This window comes from Brachycentrus maculatus, unplaced genomic scaffold (genome assembly GCF_059751285.1).
Source record: "Brachycentrus maculatus isolate JH-2025_06_01 unplaced genomic scaffold, ASM5975128v1 h1tg000440l, whole genome shotgun sequence".
NCBI lineage: Eukaryota > Metazoa > Arthropoda > Insecta > Trichoptera > Brachycentridae > Brachycentrus > Brachycentrus maculatus.
This window is the reverse complement of record NW_028281188.1, coordinates 803,281-828,474: the sequence shown is the minus strand read 5'-3', so window position 1 is coordinate 828,474 and position 25,194 is coordinate 803,281. Positions and strand designations below refer to the sequence as shown.

Genomic DNA, 25,194 nt, shown 5'->3' with positions numbered 1-25,194 from the left:
CAAAAGTATTGTCAATTATCTTCTTGTTTCAAAATGTAGCTAAAAGTCATCATCGAACAAACTTCTTTAACAAACTTCACCATACTAATGTGTAAAGGCAACTAGCTGTAATTCAAGTTGCGGCTGTTTGGCGTAACACGGCTCAAAGCATTCTTATAACTAGCCTCTATCATATACAATCACAGATTTTGCTCTATCTCTTTCCTTTACTGAGATATTCATTATCCAAATAGCCGCAAAATTGTATTTGATACATGTTTTGGCAAAAAGCAACATTTTCAAACTCGTTCATCTCAAAACTACTGTTTTTAACATGCGGCTATTTGCCTTTGCACATTAGCATAGCCAATGTGTTAGCTAAATCACCCTTAGTAAAAAAAAAGTAACCGAGTGATATAAAGTAATTGTTGGGTAATATATCCAAAATTAAACAAGGTTCATTTGATTTAAATTCTACATTTATTTATGTATATGTTAATACGTGACGCGTTTCCTCTTATTAAGACATTATCAAACACTCTTTGTGATATGTTTGATAATGTATGTGTTTGGTAATGTCTTGAGAAGACGAAACGCGTCACATATTAACATATACATAAATATTATTTTTTGACATCTCATCAAAGATGAAGAAGAATATGGAAGTCTGGGCATTTACGGGGCTTACGACCGTCAAATGCCCAGACTTCCATATTCTTCTTCATCTTTGATGAGATGTCAAAAAATAATATGAAAATAACTCCTGTAATTGGAGATAATCCAGATTTTGTGAACAAGTATTTGGACACACTCAAAATGTTGTATATACATAAATAAATGTAGAATTAAAATCCAATAAACCTTGTTTAATTTTGGATATCGCTCACTCCTTTCAAGAACGTTATAAATCAAAAATTGTCAATTTTCAGTTGTGCACGGTTTCGGAATACCCAAAAAATGTACTATATCCAGCAAAAGCGGCATATTTTTAATTTAATATTTACCCGCTACAGGGCAGAAAATGTTGTTTTTGCATTTTGAAGAAAATGTATTGTTTAATTATTTTTTTTAAATAAACCAAATATTTTTCAAATGGAGAAAAAACCTTCAGGTTTTACCTAAAAAGATCTGTTGCACAGTAAAAAGTTCAATAAGTGGCTAGTAATTTATTTTTAATACATTGTATTATATTTTTAAACTTTAAAAACGTTCTCCTGAAAAATCAAGTTTTTTTTTATTTATGACGTTCTTGAAAGGAGTGAGCGATATATTACCCAACAATTCAATATGGAATTCTACCAACTGTCTGCAGTTACAATAAATATGATATAAAGTAAACCTGGGAAAGGTGTAATAAAATAAAAGACAAATGTATTTGATTTATTTATATATATATATTTTATTAATAATTTTAAGGAAACTTAATGTCCTTAATGATAAGAAGCATATGTTTTAATTTAATTACTGAAAAATAAATAACAAAGTGTATCCCTACCACACCAGACCAACAAAATAAAATAAAATACATTTTAATGAACAAAAATATAAAATTTTATATAAAACATTCAAAGTTACGTCAGTGATGCAAAAGGGACTTATCTAGACACTGTTGGATACTGCACAAAAAATACATATTGAAATCTAGATTTTAAGGTTTTACATTATTTGTGACGTTTCAATTATCACAATTTAAAGGAAAAAACATCAAAATGTACCCATAAATGCAAATTAAAAAGAACAATACTTTTATTGACATCTCAACATACGAGAAAAAATTAGGTAAAGAAACATACATGCACAAAGGTTTCTGATATAATTATATAAGAATTGGTGAAATTTTCAACCATAAATGGAAACTTTTTATTTTATATATTTAATGTTAAAATCAAGCACTGATTTTTGAGTCTATTAAACTGTATTTTATTTAAAAAATCAGTGTTTGATTATAACATTCAATATATAAATTAAAATAGAGTTCTACAAATTAAATGCCAAATCTCTAAATAGATGGAAACTATGAAGTTTATTACGTGTTTTAGAGTTACTTGAAATATTCACAACTTTGGAGATATGGCTGTCAATCAAACGTAGAATGGAGAATGTTATACAATGTATGAAGGGATATACAATAAAGTATATTTATTCGCCTCCATCGTGTAGAGGTTAGCACATTTGGCTACCACGTTGGAGATCGCAAGTTTGATTCCCAGGGGGCAAAAATAAATATAAGCGTTTTTTCACTAAAATATTTATTTCATGTTAACCTGGACTGGTACCTAAAGCAAGAGACTGGTCACCTTGCCTTTATATTATAAACGGCCAAATTAACATTGCATTAATTTCATCCATTGCCCTATGCACCATTGGGTGCGAATAAGGGACAAAAATAAAGGGATAATACCTGAAATAGCCAATATGCCATATTCTTATTAATTTCTTCATCTATGTTGAGATTATCCATACATGTAGCCAATTACGGATATAATTTAGCATAAATTGACTATTTTATACATATGAACTAATAATACCATTCTAAAAATTCTATTATTTTCAAAAATTGCAACAAACTCAAATAAATTACAAATGTACATAAAAAACCTGTTAAATTTTTTCTTTTAAAAAGTCCAATTAAATAATGTTTTAAAAAAATTGGACTATTCTAGATTTAAAACAAAAAATCCATTCATATTGTTGGATGATCAGTATATAATACAAGTGTCTGGTAATAATTTAAACATCCGTGTGTGAACAACACCCAAAGCTTGCAATGTTTTGGTGCTGTAAGGGTGTTTGTTTGTGCACTACACAGAATTTTACCGTCCGGCACTTCAGTTAGCGTGATAAAACGGATGATTGACTTGCGCTTTTGTCCATCTTTCTTCGGATCGGTGCGCGATCACGTTGCGCGTAAATTCTATCACGCGAAAATGTCGTAGTCGCTTTTATTTTTAAAAACCGGACTGTCGGACGGTAAGATTCCGTGTAGTGCACGAGTGCACTAAGGACGTGGAACGTTCAGTAATATAAATTAACACAAGACAACGGATTCGCACCGACAAAATGTGTGTTTTAAACACACTTCTCACCTAATATCACAGTCCAAATGCCATCTACGCGGGGCGGTTTTCAATATACGAGCGGCAAGGGTAGTATTCTCACAATGTCATAAAAACCAACATACTATACCTTAATTATTAGATAAAAATGTTTCTAAAATCAGAATATTTTGATAGAAAATGTAATAATTTAAGTAAATTTTAAGTAAAACCTACGTACGGTACAACCCTCGGCTATTAACTTTACAAAGTTCTCAACAGATGGCAGTTCCATCTGATATACAAAAGCAGTTATTGAAATATATCATATTTACAGCTTTGGAAAATTCGGGAAGCAGAGATGTCCAATAATGGACTGAATGGTGAATGTTACAGTGAATAAAGTGATTAAAATATAAATAAATCAGTTGTTATTACCACTTGAGTATTATACTGTTGAGACTAGTTTCGAAAGCTACAGATGCTTTCATCTACAGGTTTGAATATTTAAAAACTTTATAATATAAAACAACTTTGGTTTTAACCACTTTTTTATTGGTACCTTTTTTCTCCAACAACTTTCTGTAAATATTTAATTTCTTGAATGTTTTTCTCAGATACTTTGTGGCACATTTTATAAACTTTTTAAAATGAAACAACGTTTTATTGGTACAATTTTATTGGTAAATTTGTAAGTTTATAAAATGTGCCACAAAGTATCTGCGAAAAACATTCAAGAAATTGAATGTTTACAGTTTATATTCAAACCCATAGACGGAAGATTCTAGAGCTTCCGAAACTAGTTGTGACAATACATATAATACTCAAGTAGTAAAAAACAATTTTTATATTTGTAACTTAATCATATCACTGTCATATTTATTCAATATTACACTGGACTGGTACCTGAAGCGGAGGGCTGATCACCTTTCCTTCATGTGTAAACGATCAAGATAACACTGCGTTTATATGACGCAGTGCCCTATGCACCATTGGGGTGCGGATAAGGGTTTTATTATTATTATTATTAATCATATCTTACCACAAAATGAATGTGTAAACAATGAATAGTAAAAAGTGATCATTAAACTGGCCAATGCAAGGTCGGTAAGCCCTGAAAATGTCCACATATTCATATGTGAAAGAAGACCTCTACGGCCATTGGGGGTTGAATTCCTTGATTATCTGTTTTATTTTTATTTTTATAAGTACAGTGGAACCTCTCATACAAGCATAATTTGTTCCAGAATCTTACTCCTTATGCGAAACATTTTTTGTTTTGACTGGCGCGGAAGTCACAAGTGGAAGTCATAAAAAAGGGAATAGCCCTTTCTCTGTAACTCGTTATACGAAATGTCGCTTGTTAACCTTTTAACCGCGTCAACTTTATTCCTGAGAGACGCCCGTACGCGGCGGTATTTCGCCGTTTTTAAAATGATTACTTTTATCATGTATTTAGTTAAGAAACGATTTATTTTCCTAAACAAAAACGTTAATGGGATTCATTGTGCCTTTTTGGTACTCTATAATACACTTGTGTCACATTATTCTTGAAATATATCGTAATATAAACAAATAAGATCGTAACATAAATAAATCAAAGCACGCATCGTGTGTCACTCTTACCCACTGGCGATGCGTAGCGTCGAGAGTGAGACAGATATAGGGCATGATTATGGCGCGGACTAATTACCGACCGCAAGAAAAATCAGGGATCTATTATTTTATTTATCCTTGTGATGTTACAAATTATTAGTCAGATATTTCAACAGATGTCATAAGGCCAAGGATTGACGTATTATTTTATCCAAAGTTCCACACCATGAAAAAATCCCTCCAAGTTGAACTGAGATTCGAAACTTGGAGCAAAGTAAAAACACATACGGTTATGTCAGCCGCGTATGGGGCATGTTTTATTAAAACACATACAGTTATGCGAGCCGCGTGGATCCGGTTAAGGGAGAAACTTTTTTTTTGTTGCTTGTTATACGAATTACTTGTTACGAGAGGGTTCTCGTCATGAGAAGTTCCAATATGTATTATATTGAATGTGAATGCACGAGATCAGTTTTTAAGCTTCTTGATTCACACATAATCGTATAGTGTTGACGACTGTGAACCACTGATTTTTAGTTACTCAAAAATCCAAACACATTACATACATTACACTAACCAAAAATTAACATCAGCGCCCCCAAATCCGGTAATACTTATCAACTTAGGAATACAATAAAATCATGACTAATTTCCACAATGGATAGTGCCAAGGAGACGGTACAGTACATGGAAAGCATTCATTGACTAACGTGATTAATATTCAACATGTCACAATCGTTGCGAGGATTTCCTTAACTTTTTCCCGGCCAAGGAAGATAGCTGCCCCAGCCGCGGTTGGAATTGGGATCTACGCCTGGAAAAAAAATCAATTATTTAATTTATTTAGTTTTAAAAACCAAATGGCAAATTCACTACGTCTTGGTAGTGTCAAATGTCAAAAATTACGGGTCATGTTCTGTTTGAAAGAAGATTTTAAAAGAAAAACACTTTTTATCACTTGAGTTATATTTTTATTAAAATGACTAGTTTCCGAAGCTATGCTTCCACATTTAGGTCAAAATATTAATGTAACTATTTTTGTTAATGTAATGTAATTTTACATTAACAAAAATTAAACTTTTTTAAATTTAACTGCTGACGATTCGTCGGCAGTTCTCGTCAGAACTTCGGGACGCGGATCTGACTTGGGAGGATGCAAGGGAACTGGCAGCCGACAGAAAAGCCTGGAGACCGTTTGTGGACTCCATATGCTCCACCTAGGGAGCGGATATGGTTATATATAATGTAATTTTTATTATTGTTAATGTAACAATTTTTTATTATAGATGTACTTTTTTAAATGTTAGTTATATTTAGACCTCAAGATGGAAGCATAGCTTTCGAAATTTGTCGTTATAATAAAAATATAACTCAAATGGTAAAAAACAAATGTTTTTCTTTTATAATTTCATCATGTTTTAACACAAAGTGAATGCCAAAACAATAAATAAAATATGAGAGGAGGTTGGCGCATGGATCTTCTCCGGTCGTTTCCCTCATTGCCGAGGATAGTGACCCCCTGCTGGCTTCCTGAGGAACCTCGGACAACACTCCGCCATTGGTCCCCACATTGTGCAGCTTTTAGAGCTCCCAACTGTGATCTCTTTCACCTGGTCGGTCCATCTGGTTGGAGATCTAACTCTAGCTCTCCGATCTTCTAGGCCGGAGGTTATGACAAGCCTCTCCTGACATGGAAAATACGGTTTAACCTGTCTGGAAGTGTGGCCGTATATAGTCGTCTAATCAAAACATTCCTCAAAAGGAGTTTGGGCGCACATGAACGGCCGCAGTTAACACTAAAGCCCAGTATTATTTATTTTAGAAATGGCACATTTACTGCCATCTGTTCTTGTATTTTAACACTAAAACTATGCTTCAGATTATTTTTCTGTTTTACCCACGACATTTAAATTAACACGTTGACTTGCCATGGCAATTTTCAGAATTCCGGTCTAAAAAGCCAATTTCATTTAATCATAATGTACATATTATCAAAAACTTTCATTACAGTACATACATTTTCTGTTCATTTACTAATAAATTTTGTGTTCATGTAAGCCAGCATTGATGTTTTGTTCTCTTCCCATGTGCCATCTATCCATATTAGCACTGATGTACTAGGAATTAGATGGTAGCTGCAGGAATATGGCAAGTAAACACAGTAGGAGATAACTCCTAGTAGGCGTTCTAGCAAAGAACGCAATCCTAGAGCTATCTCCTAGTTGGCAGTCAATGTGTTAAAACGTTTGTGATGTCATCTTAATGACGCTGTCAAAGAAAACCCATGAAATAAAACATGGCTAATTTTGATACAAAACATGTTTACCGGTGTAAATATATTTTTTATTGAAGAAAATATGAACATGTTCACTATTTACAACATTTTGAGTGTGTCCAAATACTTATTCACAAAATCTGGATTATCTCCAATTACAGGAGTTATTTTCGTATTATTTTTTGACATCTCATCAAAGATGAAGAAGAATATGGAAGTCTGGGCATTTACGGGGCTTACGACCGTCATAGGCTGGTTTAAGTGATCACTTTACACACGTGTAACATTCACCAATTCTACCCATTATTGACAACCACACTACTCAAATTCTTGGAAGTTCTATATATATGAACCAATTTAGAAACCTTGTTCATGAATCTCTAGAACTTCACTAGAGACATCTATTGGTGAGATATAAAGAAGCTAATCCAGATTTTGTCAACAAGTATTTGGACACACTCAAAATGTTGTAAATAAATTATCTGGTCAAATTATAAGCTTAATAATAAAAATGAAAATGGTATTTTCTGGCGTTTCTCATGTGTGTGATTATAATCCAGGATTCGGATCTCACATACTAATATAAGAGTTTCTGCTTAGTAAAAAGCTTCTTTACATCTCACCAATAGATGTCTCTAGTGAAGTTCTAGAGATTCATGAACAAGGTTTCTAAATTGGTTCATATATATAGAACTTCCAAGAATTTGAGTAGTGTGGTTGTCAATAATGGGTAGAATTGGTGAATGTTACACGTGTGTAAAGTGATCACTTAAACCAGCCTATGACGGTCGTAAGCCCCGTAAATGCCCAGACTTCCATATTCTTCTTCATCTTTGATGAGATGTCAAAAAATAATGTTCACTATTAATGAGATTATGATGAAAATGGATTTTACCTTTGGCAACAGCCGTCAGCTGATGTTTTTCTTCCGGACTGAGGGTCAGGATGGTGTGCAGAACGGGAACCAGGCGACTCCGCTCATCCCCGGCTCCCAGGGTCAGGAACTGCAACAAGAACCACCATTTTTAACAACAATTGAATGCACATTTCACAAGAGAGATCACATATCGCTCTCTCTTTTTAAGAACGTCATAAATAAAAAAATCGTCATTTCACTTGTGCATGTTTTCGGAATGCCCAGAAAATTTACTATATCCCAGCAAAAGCGGCATATTTTAACTTAATATTTACCCGCTACAGGGCAGAAAGTGTTGTTTTTGCATTTTGAAGAAAAGGTATTGTTTAATAATTTTTTTTAAATATTTTTCAAATAGAGAAAAAACCTTCAGGTTTTACCTAAAAAGATCTGTTGCACAGTAAAAAGTTCAATAAGTGGCTTGATATTTATTTTTAAAACATTGTATTATATTTTTAAATTTTAAAAACATTCTCCTCAAAAATCAAGAAACCCGCCTGGCACAGCGCGGGTGTAAACTGAGCACCTTCGAGTTAAGCTTAGACTATGATGTTCTCAGCGTTAATCTAACCATGATGTTTGTGTGAAAGCACATTTTTAATGTATACGATTCAAACTTTTTATAGTTTGTAATGTATATATTATTATTTTTCTTCTTCTTCTTTATGTAGATCCTAGGGATCTGTTTGTGCCTCCGCATGTCGCTCTTGGGATGTCGACTCCCAGCTGTCTTTTCATCTTTTCGGAGGTCTGCCAGGGAGTCTGCGTCCTTCAGGGTTGCCTTAGAGGGCGATACGTGGAAGTTTGTCTTCTGACATTCTGTTTATATGTTAATTGAAATAAATAAATTGAATTGAATTGGAATGAGTTAGGATGAGGCTCACCTTGACGATGACGTTCTTGAGGTACTCCTGGTTGTGGTGGTGCAGGGCCCGGTCCTGCGCGCGCTGGCACCGGCGCACCTCCTCCTTCAGGACCTCGTTCAGCTGCGTGCGGCGCGCCACCTCCCGCTCCGCCTCCGCCACGATGTCCGTCATATGCGCTAGCCTGCAATCAGATCAATTCCAATCAATCCTCCACCCAACCAGCCGCTGAACATTCAACACCTTCGCTGTAAGTATCTACACGTATCGAGGAGTCTAACAGTCTGACAAAATGGCAGAAACGAAACAAGGAAACAATGCGCAATACGTCCTCTCAGCAAAAGAGCTACATAAGCACTGAGGACTGTCGCCTGGCGCGCGAATATAATGCGTGCAGTCGGGTAAAGGAAAGGGACATTGCCCCGGTAGGTCTGATAACCGAGACTCTTTTTCTTCTTCTTCATGGTGAATGGTCGTCAGCGGCCTTCCGGGGCGCCGGAATCCTCAGGATTGGAAGAAGAGACATGAGGGGTTGATGCTCTCAGGTGGCATTCTAAGGACATGTCCCAACCATGTCCACCTTCTCCTCTTCAGGACTTCCAGTATAAGGGGCTGTTGAGTTCTTCTCCTCACATCGTCATTCCTGATCGAGTCATACCACTTTATACCCAGTATTCGCCTCAGGCACCTATTTTCAAAACTTGCTAATTTCTTGCTTTGAGCTTTGGTGAGGTGCCACGACTCACATCCATACAGCAACACTGTTAGGATGCAGGCGTTAAAGAGGCGACACTTGGTTTTTGTCAAGTAAAGCATAAAAAAAAAATAAAGAGTCCCAGACATTGCGCATTTTATTAAATACGGCTCCTGCCATTCTAAGCCATACGTTCAGTTCCTTCTGGACACTACCATCCTCCACCATGAGTGTTCCAAGGTATCTGAAGATGTCGCTCATCCCTCACAAGTAAGATGTTGATCTCGGTCCAGACAGGCTGAGTTACCGAAACTCAGAGAAACCGAGTTGAGAAACCGAGACTGTATAATAAATTATAACACGTGAAGGGCATCACTAACCTGGTATCCTGCATTTGAATCTGTCGCAGGGCAGTCTCCAAGCGGTGCTCCACGTCACCCTCGTCGTAGCCCTGATCGGGGATATCCGACTCCAGGAGCTGGTCCAGGGGCACCGGGTCTCTGCGGTTGCGGCTTGACGGAGCCTTGGTCTGGCTCGAGCGTGGGTAGGTCGGCGATGGAGATGGAGTGCTCTCGGAACCCTGGAATACAGATAAGTTTGAAAGTCATATTGAGTATTATTAATATTTGTATTTGTACCACTTTAATCATTGCAGCGGACACCGTAGGCATAAAAACCCGCTTAGAGGGTCAGAAATGAAGACTCTAAGGAGCATATCCGGCAAGAGTCTACGAGACAGAATAAGGAACGCCAGGATAAGGGAAATATTCGAGATGTAAGATGTCGTCTGGTGGGGAAGGCAACGTAGGAGACAATGGTATGCGCATGTGAGGAGAATGGAACTATCCAGACTCCCCCATATTGCACTGTACCAACCCCAAGGTAGACGACTACCGGGCAGACCACCAAAGAGATGGTCAACAGCTGGGAATCGACATTGCAGGAAGCTAATCCCTCTTAAAAACAGGCCACAAGGCCAACACCAAGCAGAAGAAGAGACAACTATACAAAATGTTAATCATATATGTGATTTTGGTCAACCCGAGGACCAACAAGCACTAAGGATTGCAGAACAACATGCACTAAAGGCCGAGGTCTGATATGCACTAAGGATGTTAGTCAAAGTAGGTCGGGTTTATATAGGTCAAAAGGAATGGCAGGGTTTAATTTGACAAATGCATTGGGTGTTGACAAGTCTTGCCTAATCGATGTTGAATCAAAATAGCACTACAAGGAAAATTAATTTGGTTATTAATGAAAGGAATATTATTTTTTAGGAACTTACACAGGAGTAAAAATATTAAATACAATTAATATTTTTACTCCTGTGTAAGTCCCTAAAAAACTCCTGTGTTTTTGTTAAAAGCATGATGTGAATCTAAAACTAACTAACTAACCATCACGCCGCTTCCCCGCAGGGGTAGGCAGAGAGAATAGAGCGCCACACCACTCTGTCCTTGCAAACATTCTTCGCCTCTTCCACGTTCATGCATCTCCTCATACATACCCGCCGATTGTTACGACTCCTAAGCTGACCACTTTCAAGTATTTGGCATACCTGATCGTGCCATGCTTTTCTCGGTCTTCCTCTGCTTCTTTTCCCACTAACATTCGCCTCATAAATTTGTTTTACCGTTCTTTCCTCACTCATTCGTTCTACATGTCCAAACCATCTAAACACACCTTTCTTAATTTTATCGATAATGCTTATCTCAGCTTTGCATTCCTTCCTTATTTCACTATTCGCACATCTATCATACATCGTTTTGTCGTCACATTCTTCTGAGAGATCGCATTTTGACTGCATTCAGTCTACTTTCATCCTTCCTCCAAATTCGTTAATAATCTCATGATGTGAATCTATGAGATTATTGACGAATTTGGAGAACTCATTGTTGTTAAAGCATCTTATATTGGTAACATACTAACTTTACTAACATTTTTATATATATTTTTTATCATATTGAGAATCATATTGACCAACTGACCTCTCCCTCTTCCCTCTGCAGCATGGCCACGTTGATCTCTCCCATGGAGTCGTGCGAGTCGTTGGAGTTGCTGTCCGACTGCACGGGCTCCTGGGACAGCTGGGCCGAGGACTTCCTCTGGCTGGCGAGCGTCTCCACGCGCTCCATGCGCTCCAGGCTGGCCTTGCTGAACTCCAGCTCCTTGCGCAGCGCGGACACCTCCTCCGCCGTGCGCTCCTCCAGGTCGGCCAGCTGCTTCTTGTAGCACTGCGTCAGGGTCGTCATCTGAAGGGGGGAGAGACAACTATATTCAATTCCGAACAGGGAACGCATGTGTCAATACAGTAACAGTAACAATCAGAGTGCTGAAACATGGACCATAAATGCAGCAGAAAAGAGAAAAATTGACGCAATTGAAACGTGGTGTTGGAGGTGCATGCTCCGAATACTATTGACATTCACAAATTGACTAAAAAACAGTTTTATGGTTGACATATCGCTCACTCCTTTCAACAACGTCATATATATAAAAAATTGTAAATTTTCAGTTGTACATGTTTTTTGGAGTGCCCAGAAAATGTACTATATCCCAGCAAAAGCGGCATATTTTAAACATAATATTTACCCACTACAAGTGTTGTTTTTGCATTTTGAAGAAAAGGTATTGTTAATTTTTTTTTTTAATATGCTAAATATTTCTCAAATAGAGAAAAACATTCAGGTTTTACGTAAAGAGATCTGTTGCACAGTAAAAAGTTCAATAAGCGGCTCGATATTTATTTTTAATACATTTTATTATATTTTTATACTTTAAAAACGATCTCCTGAAAAATCAGGTTTTTTGATAAACGACGTTGTTGAAAGGAGTGAGCGATATGGGGCGCTTCACGCTTGAACAAAATTGGGAAATATGGAAAACATACTTTCAAAGTGGTGAGTCTTCTACTCAAACGGTTAGAATTTTCGAAAAAAAAGGCAAAATGCAATTTTTTGGATCAATTTATAAAGTGAGATCATTATTAGATATGCATCATTATTAGACAACGACAAGTCTGTAACGATGAAACCCAGTCACTGGTCAAATAAAATAAAAGTGGAAAAAGCATAAGTTTTTGATTTTTAATATAAATGCGGTGGCACCAAGAAATGTCATTGTCAACATTTAAAAAAAAAAACAAACACACTGATAGAAAGTGTGTATTGTGCAAAGTACTCACAATATGGCAAACAAATCATTGGACAATAGTCAACTTGAACGTTGATTATGTCTCTTACTGTACAATACAATAATGGGCACAAGGGTGTACATTACACAAGTGTACAAAGCGATCACTTCAGCCAGCCAAATGCCAGGTCATAAACCCTGGAATGCTCAGACATCCATCTTCTTCCACATAATTTCTGTTATAGATGTTTCATCTTAAGTTGAAATAATACATTTAAAATATTCTCGATACCTGTAGCTTGATATTCTTCTGTTCTTGCCGTTCACGCTGGGATTGGCTGGCCGCGGCTTCTCTCTCCCTCTGCACCATGCTTTGCAGCTCCGAGCACGTCAACGCGAGGCGACTCCGCTCCGACTCCACTTCATCCAGCTCCTGCCTGGAGGATATCCAAACAACACCAAGTCAATACCTTCTAACCGTTATCCTCACCCAATCGTGCACGGGGCACTGCTTCGTATAGAAGCAGAGTTATCTTGATCATTAAATACACAAAGGAAAGGTGATAAGCCTTGCGCTTCAGGTACCAGTCTTCTTCTTCCCGTCTAACCCTTATCCGCGCCCAATGGTGCATGGGGCACTGCTTTGTATAGAAGCAGAGTTATCTTGTCATCAAATACACAAAAAAGGTGATCAGCCTTGGGCTTCAGGTATTAGTTTAGGGTGATATTAACTAAACATGAGAGCGAAAATCACCCATATTTATTTTGACCCCCCTGGGACCTCCAGTACGGTAGCCGAGCGTGCTGACCACTACACTACGGAGGTGGACAGTGTAATGGTCAGCATAGCTGCCTTCCAAAAACAGATATAAATAACAATTTCTTCACAATACTTTATTTGGTTCATTCCATCACTCAACGCTAACCAATCAAACAATTTGGTTGCGTATTGCGTAATTTTAACTAACTAAACTAAACGATAAAATTAAGAAAGGTGTGTTGAGATGGTTTGAACATGTAGAACGAATGAGTGAGGAAAGAACGGTAAAACAAATTTATGAGGCGAATGTTAGCGGGAAAAGAAGCAGAGGAAGACCGAGAAAAACATGGCACGATCAGGTATGCCAAATACTTGAAAGTGGTCAGGTTAGGAGTCGTAATAATCGGCGGGTATGTATGAGGAGATGCATGAACGTGGAAGAGGCGAAGAATGTTTGCAAGGACAGAGTGGTGTGGCGCTCTATTCTCTCTGCCTACCCCTGCGGGGAAGCGGCGTGATGGTTATTGCGTAATTTTAGCTCCTGATATATTCAAATTCGAAATACGTGAAAATAAATCTTACTTGGTTGATTGAAGATTCAGCCGCAATGCTTGGAACTCGGCCTTCAAGGCAGCCAACTCTTCCATCAGGTTTTCTTCTTGGCTCAGGTCCTTGGTTTTATTCTGCCGTAATACGGACTGAGCTCTCACCTAAAAGGTATGAAATATGACCATTCTAAAACAAGGTCTAAAAAGATAGGCCGATTCTGAAACAGGGTGTGAAAGACGGGCATTCTGAGACAAGATATGAAGCATGGACATTCTGAAACAAGGTATGAAAGATAGGGATTCTAAAACAAGGTGTACAATATGGCTATTCTAAACAAGGTGTGAAACATGGGGATTCTGAAACAAGGTGTGAAAGACGGGCATTCTAAAACAAGGTATGAAACATAGGGGTTCTGACACAAGGTGTGAAAGATAGGCATTCTAACACAAGGTATGAAAAATGGGGGTTATTAAATAAGGTTTGAAAGATAAGCATTCTGAAACAGGGTGTAAAAGATGGGTATTCTGACGTAAGGTATGAAAGATGGGCATTCTAAAACAAGGTATGAAAGATGAGCATTCTAAAACAAGGTATGAAAGATGGGCATTCTAAAACAAGGTGTGAAACATGGGCATTTTCAAATAATGTTTGAAAGATGGCATTCTTAAATAAGGTATGAAAGATGGGCATGCTGACACAAGGTGTGAAAGATGGGCATTTTGAGAAAAAGGAATGATAAATGGGGATTCTGAAACAAGGTATGAAAGATTATAAGGTATAAAAGGTATGAAAGGGGATTCTGAAACCAGGTGTGAAACATAGGGATACTGAAACAATGTGTGAAACATGTGGGGTTCTGGAACCAGGTGTAAAACATGGGCATTCTGAAACAAGGTGTGAAACATGGGGATTCATAAACAAAGTGCGAAACATGACGATTTTCACACCCTTTTTCAGAATCCCCACATTTCACCCACTCGCATACCTTATATCCCGCGAAATCTGCCTTCAGATCATCCAACTCGATATTTTTGGCTCGCAACTTCTCTTCCATCTCGCCGCACCTGTTCTCCACTCTCTTCAACTTCCCCATCAACTCGGTCCTCTCCTGCCCGAGTGACAGGGCGGACTTCTCCTTCTCCCCCAGAGCGGAGGCCAGCTGGACGTTCAGGTCCTCGTTCTTGAAGTTGGCATCCTCCAGCCTCTTCTCCAACTCTGCAATGGCTTCCAGTTTGGAGCCGATACTGGACTCCCTTTCCTTGAGATTCTCGGTGGCCATGTTGAAGAGTTCCTTGGTCTCTCTGGTGATTCTCTCCTCGGTGTTCAACTGCTCTTCCAGCATTTTGATTTGCGTTTTTAACGAAGTGATAGTCGCATTCTGGGTGTCAATGGTAGACTCCATCTGAATAAGAAATAAAGATGAAATTTAATAAATTAACATTTTAAATTTATTTATTTATATTATGTAATATTTGTCCGCCTCCGTAGTGTAATGGTTAGCGTGTTTAGCTGCCGTGCTGAAGGTCCCAGGTTCGATTCCCAACAAGGGGTCAAATAAATATAAGTGATTTTTTACTCTAATATTTATTTAATATTACCCTGGACTGATACCTGAAGCGGAGGGCTGATCACTTTTTTTCATGTGTAAATGATCAAGATAACACTGCATTTATATGACACAGTGCCCTATGCACCATTGGGGTTACGGATAAGGGTTTTTTATTATTATTATATATATATAATATTTGTCCGCCTCCGTAGTGTAATGGTTAGCGTGTTTAGCTGCCGTGCTGGAGGTCCCAGGTTCAATTCCCAGAAGGGAGTCAAATAAATATAAGTGATTTTTTACTCTAATATTTATTGAATATTACCCTGAACAGCGGAGGGCTGATCACCTTTCATTCATGTGTTAACGATCAAGATAATACTACGTTTATATGATGCAGGCTTTTGACCTGTCATAAGCTGGTAATGTGATCACTTTACACACGTGCAACAGTCACCATTCTACCCATGATTGGCCATATATCTGTGTCATGAGTTGATCATATATCTAGAAGTTTAAAAAATTTCCAAAAGTGGTTGTCAATCATGGGTAGAAGTGGTGAATGTTGCACCTGTGTAAAGTGATCACCTAACCATCATATGACAGGCCATAAGCCCGGTAAATACCCAGACTTCCATATTCTTCTTAATCTATGTTGAGATTCAACTAGGCTAGTTTACCTGGACAATTTTCTTCTTATCTTCGTCCATCTTGGTGGTGAGCTCCTTCATGGACCTCTCGTAGTCTTCCATCTCCAGACTCAGCACGCTCTTCTTCTTGACGTCCCTGCGCGCCCTCTCCAGGGCCTCCCGGGTGCTCTGGTGGGCGGCCGTCTCCGCGCCCAGCTGCGCCTCCTTGGCGGCCAGATCGCCTGCCGACCAAATAACACACATATCAACATTTTTTTTCTATTCTGAGCCTAATTCGCACCCAATGCTGCATAGGGCACTGCATTGTATAGAAACAGTGTTATCTTGATTGTTAAATACACAAAGGAAAGGTGATCAGCCTTCCGCTTCAGGTACCAGTCCAGGACATATATATATATATATTTTTTAATATAGAATGGCGTTGCACGTGAAATACATTGCATTTGCCAATGTCAAGTTATTTGAATATTGTTCTTAATCATAAAATATGATAGACTTATTATTCCGTCTCCGCCTCCGTAGTGTAATGGTCAGCACGCTCGGCTACCGTTCTGGAGGTCCCAGGTTCGATTCCCAGGGGGGGGGGTCAAATGAATATAAGTGATTTTTTCACTGTAATATTTATTCAATATTACCCTGGACTGGTACCTGAAGCGGAGGGCTGATCACCTTTCCTTCATTTGTAAACGATCGAGATAACACTGCGTTTATATGAAGCAGTGCCCTATGCACCATTGGGGTGCGGATAAGGGTTTTATTATTATTATTATTAGACTTATTATTAAACTATAAATTTATTCCATTTAATTTAAAAAAAACAACTAAAAGTCTGTACATAATTGGGTTCCTGCTCGCCAGGATGAGATGGATATCTGTAGGGAGGGGAATTTTAGAAAATGTTGGCATTCGATCGTTTCTTGGGCAAACAAAGAATATGTGGTTAAGGTCTCCCTCTTCAAAACGACACTCGCAAATGGGGGAGTCAAAGACACCAATCCTCGCAAGGTGCTCTCTCGTACAGCAATGACCCATCCTCATTCCACAAATGGTGGATGTATCTTTCTTGTTCACCAGGGTCATATTAAATATAATTAAAACAAAGTTACATTTTGATTATAAAATGGAAAATCACAAAGTTAGTGCTTCAAATATAAATTATATCATATTAAAAATAAAAATGTCCGCCTCCGTAGTGTAATGGTCAGCACGCTTGGCTACCGTTCTGGAGGTCCCGGGTTCGATTCCCAGGGTGGGTCAAATAAATATAAGTGATTTTTTCACTGTAATATTTATTCAATATTACCCTGGACTGGTACCTGAAGCGGAGGGCTGATAACCTTTCCTTCACGTGTAAACCATCAAGATAACTCTGCGTTTATATGACGCAGTGCCCTATGCACCATTGGGGTGCGGATAAGGGTTTTATTATTATTATTAAAAATATATATGACTGAAAAATCACAAATATTTATTTTGACCCTGTTGGGAATCGAACCCGGGACCTCCAGCATGGTAGCCTAGCGTGCTAACTACTAAACTATGGAGGCGGACAGTTATAATTTTTTTTTTACAACATAAATAGTTGAACATTTTAAAATTTACATACTTTTCAATATCTGAGTAAAATAGTTTTAAATCAAAACTAGAACAGTGAATGTTACACAGTGATCATTAACCCTGTAGGCGGGTAGCTACTACTACTACCAAGTTGGCAACACTGAGCTACTACCCTACCAAGTTGGCAACCCGAGCGGATTCAACAAAAGCGGCCAACCGGAGCGCGGGGACCAAGATTCGCCTGTATCGCTCGATTGCTAAAGGACGCATATTTTAGCTTCATATTTAACTCAAAGTTCCATAATCGATTAAATAAATTATAATAGTTAATATCAATAGTAATTAAAGTGTAAGAATTTATATCAAGAAACAAACTGTAAGTAAGCATTTCTTTTAAATATCCTATTCTGGCTTCCCGCACAATAACACACGCACGAGGTGGCTAAAACCCCTTATGTGATTTGCCCGAATACAATTCAGGTAGGTATTTTGCCGACACAGTGATTTGCCCGAATCCAGTTTGGGCACATCTTACAGGAAACTTTTTATAGTGAAACTTTTTACAGTGCCCGAATCCAGCCCGTGTCATTCCTCCACCAGTCTAGATATATCCATTCTTCCCATGTTTTTTTTCTTTCTTATTATTGTTTATTTATGTTTTATACTGATTTTTTATTTAATTTTTAAAAAAGGGAAATATTTGTGTTTTTATTATTTTTCACAAATACTTCAATTTCATAGTATTTCTGTGAGCCTAAGCAGCTCATTATTAGAAATAGGTATCAAATTGCGGTAGAGGGGTTCGAACCGAGAAACTCTGAATTAAGAGTCCGTGACACCAACATAATAATAATAAATCCATAACTAACAATATGACAATGACTAAAGCCCCACCCTATTGTCTTTATTCCTTATTTATTTGATATAAAATAAAAAGTAATAAATAAATAAAAATAAGAAACAGCCCCTACATCCCCTCAACATCCTTCAACGTCCCAAGGACACAACTCTAAAATTTGGACTACAACTGATACACGGTGCATGTAAATTATGCAGAATGCATCAAAACATGTGTCACAATAGATTCCAATAAGTCAGGGTCGCGATTGCGGTTACTTGTGATTAGTATACGGCCCTGATTAGTTTACTAATTAGGGTCGGGGTTGATGAAAAAACAGCCCAACAACAATGTCTTGTCAACAAAGAACTTTTCAGGGACAAATATATGGCGTCTTTCGCACATTCTGTTTCCAATTCAAATAAATTTTTTTAAAAAATTGGACATATCCACACTGAATGGGACATAGTGCGATGACGTCTCATCACATGCACAAATAGAGTTTTGTCTTTTTTCAATTTATTTTTTTACTTAGTAAAAACTACTGTTTCTTAAAATCTATTGCGATACGTGTTTCGATGTATTTCGCATCATTTTTAATCATCGTGGCGCACTCATAGATAGAGCCACATGCTGAAGACAATATACTTGGGCGTAAGTTAAGAGCTATTATTATTCATTTTATTTTTTGACATCTCATCAAAGATAAAGAAGAATATGGAAGTCTGGGCATTTACGGGGCTGACGACCATCATATGCTGGTTTAATTGATCACTTTACACACGTGTAACATTCACCAATTCTACCCATTATTGACGACTTTACTCAAATTCTTAGTGTTCAAGTTCTATGTGTTAATAACTGCATGTATATGAAGATATCAATACATCTTGATTACACCTACCTTTGATTTGCAATATCTCAGCGTCCTTCAGCTTCAAAGGCTCCGTGTCCTTATTAAGTTTGACTATTTGCGATTGCAGCTCTTTCACCACCAAATCAAGAGCGGACTTTTCTTGTTTTGAAAATTCCAAATCCTTTTCCAGCTTGGAAACCTTCTCCTTGCCGGCGGCGCACTCCTCGTTCAATTTCTCCAAACCCCCCTTGAGATTCTGAATGGTTTTTTGCGTGTTCTTAGCATCTAATTCTTTCTGTTCCAGTTTGTCCATTACATTGTCGTATTCGGCTTGAATGCTCTGTATATTTCTCGAGGCGTTGCCGCCCGACTCCATTTTGGCGACTAATTCCCTTTTCTCCTGTTCCATCTTGGATTTCTCATCCTCGGAGGATTTTAACTGCACTGTCAACTCGCCGACTTTCTTCTTGAGCTTGAGAGCCAGCAGACGCAGTTTTGCGTATCTAAAAAATATTATATAATTTTAAATTGACAATGCAGGACATCCTAGGAGGCTGTTCCGTGAGGCATAAAGCGAAACAGATGAGAAAAAAAGATACACACTTAAATCAAATAAATAATATTTACTAGACTTTATAAAATAAGTCTTCTTTGTGTTTAACCACTTCTTATAGACATTTTCTCCAACCGGTTTCGAAAAGAACCTTGTGATCATCAGGATTAAATATGTACATGTTTAACCCTGATGATGACAAGGTTCTTGTCGAAACCGGTTGGAGAAAAGTACCAATAAAAAGTGGTTAAAAACAAAGTAGTTTTACTACTTTTCTACTTTGTTTTTTAACCACTTCTCATCGATACTTTTCTCCAACCGGTTTCGACAAGAACCTTGTTATCATCAGGGTTAAACATGTACATGTTTAACCCTGATGATGACAGGGTGCTTGTCGAAACCGGTTGGAGAAAAGTACTAATAAAAAGTGGTTTAAAACAAAATAGTTTTATTTTATAAAGTTTATAAAATGTGCCACAAAGTATCTGTGAAAAACACTCAAGAAATATTTACTAGACTGAATGGACTGTGTGCCGTTGGTCAAGAGCCGAGATAAAATATGGTTTTAAATTACCTATCTTCGAAAGATTCATCTAAATCTTTGAGTCGCGATGTTTCTTCTATACGAGAAACGGTCGACACAGACATACTCTCACTCGGGGCATCTGAAATGCGAAAACAAAAGCGATCGAGCGTTTTATTATTACAAAATTTTCAATGACAATTCCATTGTTTGATTTAGTAGTCAATGCCTTACCGTTGATGTAGTTGCCCTGGCTGGCCTTGAGCCTTTCCATGTCTTCGTTGAGAGAGATGATGATGGAATCTCTCTCCTTCAGGAGAGCCTCCAGGTCTTCTTTGCTAGCTTTGAGTGCGAGAAGTTTTTCCTCTCCATCCGAATCCACCAATTTCAATCTGCTCTCCTTCTCACGAAGTCGATCCTCCATTACTTTAATTTCTTCTTCTTTCGAATTCTTGTTATCGTTGGCCTTTGCCAGTTCCTGTTGGAGGGTTTTGATTCGACGGTTAGCTTCGGATATTTCCTTGTCCTGCTTAGAAATTGTCTCTCCCCTTTCTTTGAGAACTTGGTTGATTTCCTTCATCTCGTTCAGCAGTTCCACATTTTCGCACTTGTAATTGTTGAGCTTGGCTTTCGTTTCCGCGAACTCTTGCAGCGTCGCTTCAGACTCAGTTATCTTGGCTCTGGATTCTTTCATCTCGAGTAGTAAGGCCGCATTCTCCGTCTTGTAGGCCGCCATTTTGGTCTCCATCTTGGATATATCGGCCTGCAACACGTTATTGTGTTCGACTACCGAGTACAACTCCGGGTTGGGTTCATCCAGCGAAGCCGTCAACGAGTCTATTTTATTCTGCAGCTCCTCGTTAGCTTCCGTCAAGAGTATATTTTTCTCTTCTATAGATACCAAAGACAGTTTGAGAACTGATAGTTCGTTAGCGAGAGAGTTAACTTTATCACCTTCAGTTTTATCGGTTTTTAGGCAAGACAACTGTTTAGACAGCGTCTCCTTTTCTTTTTCTAAAATAGCCAAACGTTCTTTCAAGTCACTCAGTTCTGATCTCAGTTCGGAAATGGTGTTATTCAACTCCAGGCAGATATTCTGTAATTCTTCATTTTCCGATTCGTTCTTTTGGATCGCTTCCCTTGCCTCTGTTTGTTCATTGATCAAGACGAGCTTCTCACTTTCCAACGCTTCCACGGCTTGCGTCTGGCTCTCTTTCGTGGCCTGGTATTCCCCGAGTTCTTGCAACAACTGGTTGTGTTTAGTATCAACATTGGCCATCTTGGTCCTCGTGATTTGCAGCTGATTATTGATCTGATCCCTTTCCGATCTTAGTTTGTTGACTTCGGCGCTATCCATTGCATCCGTTGGCTTTTCCAAGTTGGCGAGCCGTTCTTTCAGTAAGTTGTTTTCGTTTTCCAGAGTCAGCAGCTGTTCGCTCAGCATTTTGGAGGCATTCAGTATGTCCTTTTGCCATTTGGGCACACTTTCCGAATACTCGCTGACAGTCTTCAAGAGAACAAATTTTGAGTTCTTCAACTGTGTGATACTCGAAGAGCACTTGATAATCTTTTCTTTGTACAACTTCAACTTTGCGTTTAATTTTTCCTTTTTGATCTTTTCCATTTCGACGAGTTTCAATGTGTCTTCGACCGTTTTATCTTTTTCTGCAATTTTATTCTGAGCGTCCATGAGAGTCCGGCATTTTTCATCTAACTGAGACTTGAGTTCGGCGAGTTGACTCTGCATCTGTGAGAATTCATCCGACTTGCTATCGATCGTTGCTTTCAGGTGATCGACATCTTCGACAACCTTAGCTTTCTCTTCTAAAACTTGCTGCATGCTGTTCTTATAAAATTCTAATTCATTTTTAAGCTGCTCAAAATTAATTTCCTCAGAAGGAGCTTGACTTTCTACCACTGATGCTAGAAAGAATAAAAAAATAATTAAAATTTATTTTTGTATACATTATGTAAGTGCACCAATTTGGGCAGGTAGTTCATGTATGAATTTTGACCATTATTTAGTTGATCAAATCGTATAATAACCTAACTAACTAACTAACCATCACGCCGCTTCACCGCTGTGGTAGGCAGAGAGAATAGAACGCCACACCACTCTGTCTTTGCAAACATTCATCTTAACATACATACTTGCCGATTATTACGACTTCGATAATAACCGATCATCCTAAAAGTTTTAAATAAAGGAAATATAATATATTTTTACCTTTGGTGTTCTTCTCCAATTCCAACAGTTGGTTGCGTTGTTCGAGTCCTAGTTTATTGAGAGTATCAATTTCTTTTCCCAGCTGGTCTAATTGCACCATCAAATCTTCATTATCTTTCTCCAAGCGGACATTTTGTCTTTTTAACGATGTCACATCGGTGTCCATCTTGGACAAATTGTCTTCGGCTCTGATGAGCTCATTTCTCAAGCTTTTGAGCTGATCTTCGTGGGACTGGAAGAGCGAGTCCAATTCCGATTGCTTCTGATTCAAGACCAATTTTTGCTGAGCGTTTTGTTTTTTCAATGTGTCTATTTCCGTTGCGTAGTTGAGCTTCTGTTCCGTGAGGGTATCAACAAATTCCTGCATAGTTTTTAGACTCTCTTTATCAGCAAGCCTTTGAGTCTCCAGGTTTTGACATTTTTCTTTAATCGCACTGTGCTCTGATGATAATTCTGTCACAAAGGGTAATAATAACACTAAATACAAATAAAAAACAAAATATAACCATGATTAGAACTTTTCTCAAGCATTGATTTATAATAATGAAATAAAAAGAAATTTAATATTTTGTTCATAGAAATGTTAGTATGCTTTATTTCAGGTGGATAGTACATACGTACGTACACAGACTAACTAATTTAGTACGTAAAAAAACAAAACTTTTCCATAGAAAAAATTGTTTACTTTCTAATCTTTTGAAGTTCCAAATTCAAATGGAGGGTGCCAATTCAATGAAAAATTAAAGCCAAATCAAAAATATAGAAATGGTATGTGAATAACAGTTTTGAAGAGAATTGTGCGGGTATTACTTTCTGTTCCTAGCACATTTCTGTCTTCTAGCACATTTCTGTCTTCTAGCACATTTCTGTCTTCTAGCACATTCAGTCTCCTAACATATCTATTAATTTTGGATTCACAACACTGAACAACCAACCTCAAATAAAATCTTCACTTTTGTTCCTGCCATAACTCTCTTGTTACCTTAGATACAAGAGCTCTATGTCAATCTCACACTTCAACAAATTTATCTGTAAAACAGTTAAAAACTATTTTTTTCCACACATTACATTAGCTGCATTTTCGGATGAACAAAATCATTTGTGTATCACTAATGGATAAAGTAGTGCCCTGCCAATAATAATACTCCAATATTTTAGCGGTAAGTTCGTTGAAAGGTACAAATATTTTTACAAATTGTGGGGAATAATATTTTTTTGTCCGCCTCTGTAGTGTAATGGTCAGCACGCTCGGCTACCGTTCTGGAGGTCCCGGGTTCGATTCCCAGGGGGGGTCAAATAAATATAAGTGATTTTTTCACTGAAATATTTATTCAATATTATCCTAGACTGGAACGTGAAGCGGAGGGCTGATCACCTTTCCTTCATGTGTAAACGATCAAGATAACACTGTGTTTATATGAAGCAGTGCCCTATGCACCATTGGGGTGCGGATAAGGGTTTTATTATTAATATTTTTATAAAGTTTAATTTTTTGAAAATTAGTATTCTAGACTTTGATCACATATATTTTTTTCTTCTTGTGACGCTTATTCGCCCCGATAATGCATTGGGGACTGCATTTGACACATGTAATGTTCAATTGATTATTAAATATAAGAAAGCAAGGCAAGACCTGTCTTAGGTCCCAGTCAAGGGCAAATATTAAATAAATTATGGTGAAAAAATCAGCAATGCTGATTTCGATCCCTTCAGAACTTCATGCACAGTAGCCAAATGTACTAATCAAACCACGTAGGCGAATAATATTTAAATTCGATTGTTCAAAAAATATTTATGGTGCTATAGCCGCATAGATTTATCTCTTTCCCGGTTATAAATTTTCATCTTAAGATAATTCAGACGTTAAATAAATATTAATTAATTTAATCAACTGACCTGCTTTCGCCTGTTTGGCCTTTTGCGCAATAACAAGCAATCCTTTGCATTTTTTTACAAGTTCATCTTTTGGCAGATCGTCGAAAGGACTTTTTTTCGAAGATTCCTCTGCGGTCTGAAGTTTTACACCAAGATAATAGATTAATATTATTAAAATAATAAGCAGGTACAATTGTAGCGGTGCCTTTTTTCGCTTCAATAATAGAATCTCAACATGTAAACAAAAAAACAAATACAAGTAAATACGATTTCTTACCTTATCCGTTTGAGAATTTGGGGACTCCATGATTATTTTGAGGGAGTATGTGGATTTGATTGTTCTTTTTGTTTATATTTTTTAACATTACCTCATCCGAATATACGATTCTCTACATAACCTTCCTCATAGCAATAGGGAAATCGGAAATCTGGGAAATAGAAAAACTGACAACTAGTCAAATGACAGACACGTAAAAAATTACCGTAGACAATTTTTGTTCTACAATATTTTAGCACATGTCTACCAATATCATAATTTAAAATGATCTCATCACGGCCCAGTTTTTCAAATGGAATTCATATTCATACAGAAGATTTCGGGAATCTATTTTTTTAAACCCCTTTCTTCACCACCTAAGAATAAAGAAATATGGAATGCGTTTAAAAGTCTCGTTCGATTAACTACTCATTAAACGTACTTTTTCTATAAAATTATCGAAAGCGACACATCATATGACATGTGTCATACCATACATATTATACATGGTACA

The 25,194-nt window shown here is 37.5% G+C and overlaps 1 protein-coding gene across 1 annotated transcript; it reads right to left on the bottom strand.

Annotated features, from left to right (window-relative positions):
• Positions 1 to 4,202: 4,202 nt before the first annotated feature.
• Positions 4,203 to 24,904, bottom strand: GCC185 (GRIP and coiled-coil domain containing 185 kDa). The gene is made up of 15 exons (XM_088271398.1): positions 24,702 to 24,904; positions 24,446 to 24,560; positions 22,550 to 23,002; positions 20,557 to 22,245; positions 20,374 to 20,464; positions 19,295 to 19,749; positions 16,026 to 16,216; positions 14,785 to 15,201; positions 13,833 to 13,960; positions 12,783 to 12,927; positions 11,347 to 11,610; positions 9,739 to 9,938; positions 8,686 to 8,848; positions 7,781 to 7,889; positions 4,203 to 5,424 (listed from the first exon to the last, which is right to left on the bottom strand). Exons 1-15 carry the CDS (start codon positions 24,729 to 24,731, stop codon positions 5,363 to 5,365), a joined length of 4,512 nt encoding a protein of 1,503 aa, XP_088127524.1. The 5' UTR covers positions 24,732 to 24,904; the 3' UTR covers positions 4,203 to 5,362.
• Between the last annotated feature and the right edge of the window lie 290 nt (positions 24,905 to 25,194).